Raw genomic sequence first — 8,282 nt, 5'->3', positions numbered from 1 at the left:
TTGATTAATCAGTGAGTCCTGTTTTTTTTTTCTGGGGTACTTAACACCGGGTCACCTCTGAGTAGGGGGCACATGAGCTCTGAGGGAATTCTTCAGGCGACACTGCCCGCAATACCAAGGTGAACCTGCTGTCGGGGAATAAACATGCCTGTCAGAGAATCTACTGAGATTCCTTTTCGCAGGGAGCGCAGGATGCACTTCGGAGACCGTCTCCGAACCGCAACCCGGATAAAAGGAACTTCCGCCATACGCAGGGAGTGCGGGCTACCCCGAGAAACCGAACCGGAACAGGAGGGAATGACGCCAGCCCACTGAGGAAGGTGTCCGGAAGCGCCAGGGGACTACAGTTCCCATAAGCCCGCGGGGCAAGGTGAGGGGCAGGCGTCGAGACATAACCGGACAGGCCTTGCCCGTCATTTGGCTATTTCAAGGTAAATGCCGATACCGCGGCTCCGAGGGAAGAGTTGACTTATGGTTCGCAATTAGCTTGTACGAGTAACCCTCCCAACCCATCCTAAACCGACAAAAATGACGCGCGTCCTTGAGATTTCCGGGCCGCAGGACCCCACGTCCCCGCGAGCTTTCCCAGTGCCGACCACGCGGGGACTGCTCGGCAGCTCCGCACGCGCGTTTCTCCACCGGTACCCTCGGGCCGGCCAGGAGGTGCGAGTGAAGCGCGGGGAGCATCGGACTCGAGTAGAGGGCGACCGCCGCTCGTCTTTGCTCGCTCCCCCGCCGCCCTTGGCGGAGGCGGTGAAAGCTGTCGCAGTCTTGTGAACCAAGGCTAAGCACTTCCATCCTTGTCCTTAATCCCCCTGTGTACCCCTTAGCGTGGTTAAATCCGCAGGAGAGGCCAAGCGACTTGCCCTGGGTCACAGATTAAGGGGCAAAAAGGAAGTTTTGAAGCTAACTTTTATGACTCAGTGCTGTCCACAGAGTTTAACCCGAGAGACGTCAGGCTTGAGGACCGCGGACTCTTTCTTTTAACACTAGCGGTAACCAGGGGCACCTTTGGGACCCGGTGTAGAATCCTAGCGCGTCACCAGCCTGGGTCCCCGCAGCCGGAACATAAACAAGCAGAGGGTCCTCGGCAGACCGACTCCAGCCGAGGCTCCCGGCAGCCTCTCTCTGAGAAAGCTCAGCCCGTGCGCGTCACCGCTGCCGAGCCGGTGGGTGGGGTTTTGCTGCACCGCGGCGGCGGCGGCGGCGGCGGCGGCGAAGGAGGCGGCAGCAGCTAGTGGGTCCTCCGGTGACTCGGGGCGGGGCTGCGGGGAGGGTGCCCCCCGACTGAACGACTTCTCCGGAATGGGGGGTGTGGCTGGTCGGCCAGCATCATCCGGGTGGGAGAAAGGGTCCGCTGTTCCTGGCGGCGCAGTCCCCAAGGCCTGCTGCTAGAGATGCTCTTCCTCTCGGTGAGTTGTTTTGCTGTTTTTGTTGGCTGGGATGTTCTCTTAGTCACGCCCCACGAAGGAGGAAGGAACAGGCCACCTTGGTCGGTGTGGCCTTGATTGGACTGGGCAAAGGGGAATTGACAAGCTGCTCTGCCCGGCCTCCTGACTTCGGGTTATCATAACCAGCGGCTGCGCTCCGTGTTCAGTTTCATGCAGGCTCTTGGGAAAGCTGGTGCTGCTGCTGCTCTCTGATTCCGGCGGACAGACCTTGGGACCGAGGCCGGCGCTGGCAGCTGGAGATGGCGGACACAAGATCGGTATATGAAACCAGGTTTGAGGCGGCCGTGAAGGTGATCCAGAGTTTGCCGAAAAATGGTACGTGCACTGGGCTCCCGGTTAAAGCCTCTCAGCTGGTTCTAGTCTACCTTATTTAGCGCCCCATCCCATTCATTCAGTCATTAATAGGAATGTAATTGAAAGGATGTTATGGAATGTGAGTTAATTATCCCCAATCTTTGAGGCCAAAGGTGAACATACTGTCCAGACTTTAAGTAGTTTATATCGTTGAAAACAAGTCTTCTCACTTCCTAACTGTGGATTTGGGTATGTAAAAAAAAAACCAACAACAACAACAACAAAAAACCCCACGTAACTCCAAAGTGTGTAATCCAGACCTTTAGAAACTTTTGATATGAAAGTAAGGAAAGAACAAATATATTCACTTGTAAAATGATTATTTTGACTATGATGTGTCTAGATACGGTTTTCTTCCTTTATGTATCCTGTTAACAATTTACAAAACTTTTTGTAATTTTGTCTGACCTGTGTTAAGGAATTTCTCCACCACTAAATTTTATTTTTCTTTCTGTTCTAAGTAGAGAAGCTTGGAAAGGGAGACTTTCACTTTTTAAATTCATATCCATTTGCATTATGATTTACATTTCATAATAATTAAATTAAAAATTACCTTAAACATTGTTAAGAAGTATGGCAGATTTGTAAGCCAAGTCAAACATAGCATTACTATATTACTGTAATATTTAATGTCTTCTTGTGTTTCTTCTTTGGGCAAAGTATGAATAGTCATCATAGTTCATTTCAATAAAATTCTTCAAGTAAAGTTTTGAAAGCTTGTAGGGTATGTATTACCATGTACAAAGCCCTGATTCAGTTCCTGCACCCCTCCAAAACAGTGGCACAGGCTGTAATCCCATTTTCTTTGGAGGATCAGGAGGGCTGGAGTTAGGGCTCAGGAGTGGAGCACTTGCCTAGTGTGTTCAAGCTCTAGGCTTAATGTTGTTTTATTTTATACCTTTAACATTGTATTAGAGGAGGATACATGGAAAGCTAAAGGATACATACAAATCAGCTAAATGAAGGAAGGAAATAATAAGCTTCATGTGTTTCTTAATACTAAGTAGAGCATAAAATAATAAAGTAGGAAGTATCAAATGATCAGGTCTAGCTTATCAGCTTTCAAAGTTATAAAACACATGGTTTAGAAAAGTGAACAAAACTGGGTGGTGGAGGTACACACCTTTAATCCCAGCACTCCCGAGACAAAGGCAGGAGGATCTCTGTAAGTTCAACGCCACCCTGGTCTAGAGATTGAGTTCTAGGACAGCCAGGGCTACATAGAAAACCCTGTCTCCGATGTGAGTTCGAGGCCAGCCTGGTCTCCAAAGTGAGTGCCAGGGTAGGCTCCAAAGCTACACAGAGAAACCCTGTCTCGAAAAACCAAAAAAAAGCTGTTGCTGCTATTGATGCATACATATTGCTATTATTGGTCTTTTTATATAAATATATATATGTATATACATATATATATAATTTTAATTTTTGGAAACTTTAGCTGTGCTGTCAACTTTGGAAAAAAGTATCCCAGTTTACTGTGTTGAGTTGGCATAGTACAGAAATTAACAGCCATATTGGTCTAGAAATGTTGAACTTAATTATTTTCCATTTGTACAGGGGTAATGCGCTGTATTAAATATGTAAGGTCTTTTCTACATGGGTTTGATTACAAAAACTAATAAAGTATTCTCTAAAAAAAGAAAGAAAAGAAACATATATATGTGTATATATATATGACATGTATATATAGATTGCATACAAAAATAGATAGTGGATTGCAGACCAGGCAGTTTGGGCTACATAGCAAGATCCTGTTAAAAAAACAAACCAGGGCCGGGCGTTGGTGGCACATGCCTTTAATCCCAGCACTTGGGAGGCAGAGGCAGGCGGATCTCTGTGAGTTCGAGGCCAGCCTGGTCTCCAGGGTGAGTGTCAGGGTAGGCTCCAAAGCTACACAGAGAGAAAAAAAAACCAAACCAACAAAGTATTGCAAAATTAAGATAAACTTATTAAATGGCCCTTGTGACAGATGTAGTGGACTGTAGCGCAGTGATAGATGTTGCCCAAATCCTTGGGTTCAATCCTCAACATTTTTTTTTTTTTGGTTTTTCGAGACAGGGTTTCTCTGTGTAGCTTTGGATCCCAAAAGTTCAGTTCCCAGCAACCACATGGTGGCTCACAACCATCTGTCAAGATCTGGTGCCCTCTTCTGGCTTGCAGGCATACATGAAAGTGGAACACTGTATACATAAAAAATAAATAAATGTTTAAAAAAAAATCCACCCCCCAAAGTAAAAGACAAAAAAGGCACTATGTTAGACAACATTCAATGTTATGTCCCTAAAGCTAATTGATATTGCCTGAACCACATTTGCTACAATGAATATTTAAATATTTTTGTACTTTGTTTTTTGTTTTTTTGATACAAAAAAACTTACTATGTAGCTCAGGCTGGCCTCAAATTTGGTAGATACTCTCTTGCTCCTGCCTCCCAAGTTCTGGGATTATAGGTATTCTCTACCATGCCTGGCTTGTAATACTTTATTTATTTTATTGTTTGTTTATTTATATTTATTTATTGGCAGTATTGGGATTGAACCTGGGCTTTGATCATCCTAAGCAAGTTCTCTACCATTGTGATATATCTCCAGTCCTATTTTAAATTGTTGTGTTAGCTTTGAATTAATTTGCAATGAGATCTTGTAGCTTTTGTTACTTATTGCCTAATTTTTGTTTAAAGCCTAAAGTAATGAGGGGCTGGAGAGATGGTGCAGTGGTTAAGAGTTCTTGCTGCTTTTTCAGAGGACTCCAGTTTGTTTTCTGGCATCCATACCACCTATAACAACAGTTCTGGGGGATATAGGGTCTCTTCTGGCCTCCACAGGTACTGACAATGCATATGTATATACACAGGAGCACAAATAAAAATTACAAACAAATCTAAGTTAATGAATTATATAAAATATGTGTTTGATAGAACCTTAGTTGTTAGACATAAATTGTTAGGTAATATTTCTTTTTTTAAATTTTTATTTATGTGCATAGGTGTTTGCCTCCATGTATATCTATATGAAGGTGTGTGGTACCTTGGAACTGGAATTACAGATAGTTGTAAGCTGCCATGTGGATGCTGGGAATTGAATCCAGGTCCTCTGGAAGAATAGCTAGTTCTCTTAACCACTGAGCCATCTCTCCAGCCCAAACACTAGTTTTTGGTTTTTTGTTTTTTCTTTTTGCAACAGTCCTGGCTGTCCTGAAACTTGCTTTGTAGACCAGGCTGGCCTTGAACTCACAGAGATCCTCCTGCCTCAGCCTCCTGAGTGCTGGGATTAAAGGTATGTGCCACCACTGCCCATAGATAATATTTCAAACACATATGTTATATATGCCATAGGAACGTCTTTAGGATAGAAGTATTGCTGTCTTACATATAGTATATTCAGTATATGTTCTCAGTTTCGATTTATATTTATTATAATATGTGCCATTTACTTAAGCCCAATAAACATAAACTTTGTTAACTTACTGAAGATATCAGATGAAATTGTTTAATTAAATTTTTTATTACATTTATTTTGTGTGTGTGTGTGAGTGTGTGTGTGTGACAATTTACAGGAGTTAATTTTCTCCTTCCACAGTGTCTTGGTTACAAGGGCCTTAGATGTACTGAGTTGTTTTAGAAATTTAAATTTAGATTTGTGTTATTAACTCATTTTAACTGTGGTTTTTCTATTTTTATTCTTTGCTAAAGAATAATGATTTTGTTGAAATACTGTGACTAAGAAATACTCCTAAATGTTCATATATTATATAGGTAATTATTACTGTGATTTCAGAATTAATTATACACTCTTGGCCAAACCTGAACTACTAGTTTTCAATTAGTATATGTTGTAATTTCTAGTTAAAAAAACCTATTAGCTTTTGATTACTTCATGCACTACTTGATATATAATTTATTATCTTTAAACTACCTTTATGATTATTATTTTTATAACAATTTTCATTTTTAAAAGTAATGAGCACTAGGATGGAGAGATGCCTCAGCAGTTAAGAGCCTTGTTGCTCTAGAGGACCTGAGTTCAGTTCCCATTACTCATATCAGGAGGCTCACAAATTCCTGTGACTCTAGCTTCAGGGGATCCTATGCCTCTGGCCTCCTGCAGGTCGGGCACTCACATGTGGATGTCCAAGCACACACACACACACACACACACCAAACAACACTTGAGTTTTTTTTAACAGAAAAGGGGAAAATGAAGTTGTCTGCATACCTACCTAGTATCCAGAAACATTCCCTTTTAACATTCTCATGCATATTGTGTTTTACTTCTTGGCACAATTGTTCCTTTTTAGACTAGGCTGGCCTGGAACTTACTATGTAACAACACTGGTCATCCCATGCTGGTCTTTATCTGACTGTAATCCTCTTGCCTCTACTTCCTAAGTGCTGAGATTACAGATTACAGATGGGTAATCTCACTTGGTATACTGTACTGTACACACACACACACACACACACACACACACACACACACACACACACACACCCACCCCTACCTTATTTAGGTTTTATTGTATATATTTTTTTCCTTCTTAATGTGTGTGACTGTTTTGCCTGCTTGTATGTGTATTTTGTAAGTGTCAGGTACCCAGGGAGGCCAGAAGAGAGTATCAGATACCTGGGAGATAGAGTTACAGATGGTTGTGAGTTGCCATGTGGATTTTGGGAATATAACCTAGGGTCTTTGCAAGAGCAGCCAGTACTCTTAACTACTGAGCCATCCATCTCTCCAGCCCCTGTTTATGGCTTCTTAAAGATGCTTTCTTCCTTCCTCCATTTAATAGCAGGCCATGAAATTTCTTATGCCATTATTTATATGTCTTTACAGTGTATATTTTAGAGCTGTAGTTATAAATTACTTTTTTTAATAGATATAATTGTTTTATAAAATATTAATATTTTAATATATGGTTTTTATTGAATATTATGCAAATTATAATTTAAATAACCAAAGTAAACATGAAGCTTTTGTTTTTGTTTTTCGAGACAGGATTTCTCTCTTTAGCTTTGAAGCCTATCCTGGAATTTGCTTTGTAGACCAGGCTGGCCTTGAACTCACAGAGATCCACCTGCTTTGTCTCCTGAGTGCTAGGATTAAAGGAATGCACTTCCTGGCATCATGAGACTTTTGATGACGAGAATAGGGGTAACATAGTAAATTCCAGGTCAGCCCAGTTTACATGGAAACTGAGAGTTATTAAAACTTTAGCAGTAGGGCCGGGCGGTGGTGGCTCACTCCTTTAGTCCTTTAATCTCAGCACTCAGGAGGCAGATGCAGGTGGATCTCTGTGAATTCGAGGCCAGCTTGGTCTACAGACTGAGTGCCAGGATAGGCTCCAAAGCTGCACAAAAACCCTGTCTCAAACAAAACAACAACAAACCTTTAAACTTTCAGAACTTTTTGAAATCAAAGAACAACAAATACCTGATGTTTTTCAGGTAGAAATAAATGATCTGAATTATAAAGAGATGTAGCCCAGTTGTGGTGGCTTCTGCCCTTATCTAAGCACTCAGGAGGCTGATTCAGAAAGATTGTTGAGTTTGAAACCAGCTTGGGCTACATAGCAGTTCCAGGCAAGTGTTAGACTCTATCTGAATAAAACCAAACCAAACAAGAAACCACTACTGGTGTGATCTGGCTCAGCTAATACACAACTTTACTTTATGAGTCGCTGTGGTCTGTATTTAATGTTTGTTTCCCATAGGATCATTCCAGCCAACCAATGAAATGATGCTCAAGTTCTATAGCTTCTACAAACAGGCAACTGAAGGACCCTGTAAGCTTTCAAGACCTGGATTCTGGGACCCCATTGGAAGATATAAATGGTAATTTTATTTACAGAACTAAGGAAGAATTTTCATTTAAGTCAATTAATTATACAGCTGTTCCTTATGTGTTTTGTGCATAAAGCCTCCTAGGTATTGCTCATAATTTAATTCTTTAAGTGTCCCTAATACACTTTACATAATTAGGAAAATCTTGGGGAAGATAGGAAAACAGCAATGCTGTGGGTAGGTACTTTACAGATAGAAAATGTTTGCATTTAGTCTTTCTTTCCTTTTGTGGAGGTTCCTCCCACCATCTGTAGACCGATCCCCATATTAAATAAACAAGTTTGCTGTTGGTAGTACAACTCAGTAATTCCAACAGTTTGAGAAAGAGGCAGGAAGATCAGGAATTCAAGGTTATCTTTGGCTACATAGTGAGCATGAGGCCAGCCTGTGCTATATGAGACTGTTTCTCAAAAACAGAACAAAACAAAACAAAAAAAGCAAAAATAAAATTCTTTATCTATTTGAACTGCCAAAGAAAATAGTGGCTTTTGCTTGTTAAGTGAGTTGTTTGCTTTGAGGCTTTAAGTTAATGTGTAACTAGGCATGACTCAGTGACTGCTACATTAACTTTGGTCTAAGATGACTCCTGACCCACTTGACTTAGTAGAATATTGGTTTCTAATGTTATAGTTAAGAGT

General features: G+C 41.6%; 1 protein-coding gene across 3 annotated transcripts in view; it reads left to right on the top strand.

Annotated features, from left to right (window-relative positions):
• The first annotated feature begins 291 nt into the window (after positions 1 to 291).
• Positions 292 to 8,282, top strand: part of Acbd5 (acyl-CoA binding domain containing 5) — a 39,042-nt gene continuing 31,051 nt past the window's right edge. For 2 of the 3 annotated variants that reach the window (XM_027405365.2, XM_035442792.1), the window contains exons 1-3: positions 1,258 to 1,412; positions 1,598 to 1,766; positions 7,515 to 7,635. In XM_027405365.2, coding sequence (XP_027261166.1) covers positions 1,398 to 1,412; positions 1,598 to 1,766; positions 7,515 to 7,635 — 305 coding nt within the window. In that variant the 5' untranslated portion in view covers positions 1,258 to 1,397. Of the gene's footprint in view, positions 432 to 1,257; positions 1,413 to 1,597; positions 1,767 to 7,514; positions 7,636 to 8,282 lie in introns of those variants that run through there. The other variant, XM_035442793.1, reaches the window with a different exon arrangement.

The sequence above is a fragment of the Cricetulus griseus genome, chromosome 3, assembly GCF_003668045.3.
Source record: "Cricetulus griseus strain 17A/GY chromosome 3, alternate assembly CriGri-PICRH-1.0, whole genome shotgun sequence".
Classification (NCBI taxonomy): domain Eukaryota; kingdom Metazoa; phylum Chordata; class Mammalia; order Rodentia; family Cricetidae; genus Cricetulus; species Cricetulus griseus.
The sequence above is the reverse complement of the archived record's forward strand: the minus strand, read 5'-3'. Positions and strand labels throughout refer to the sequence as shown.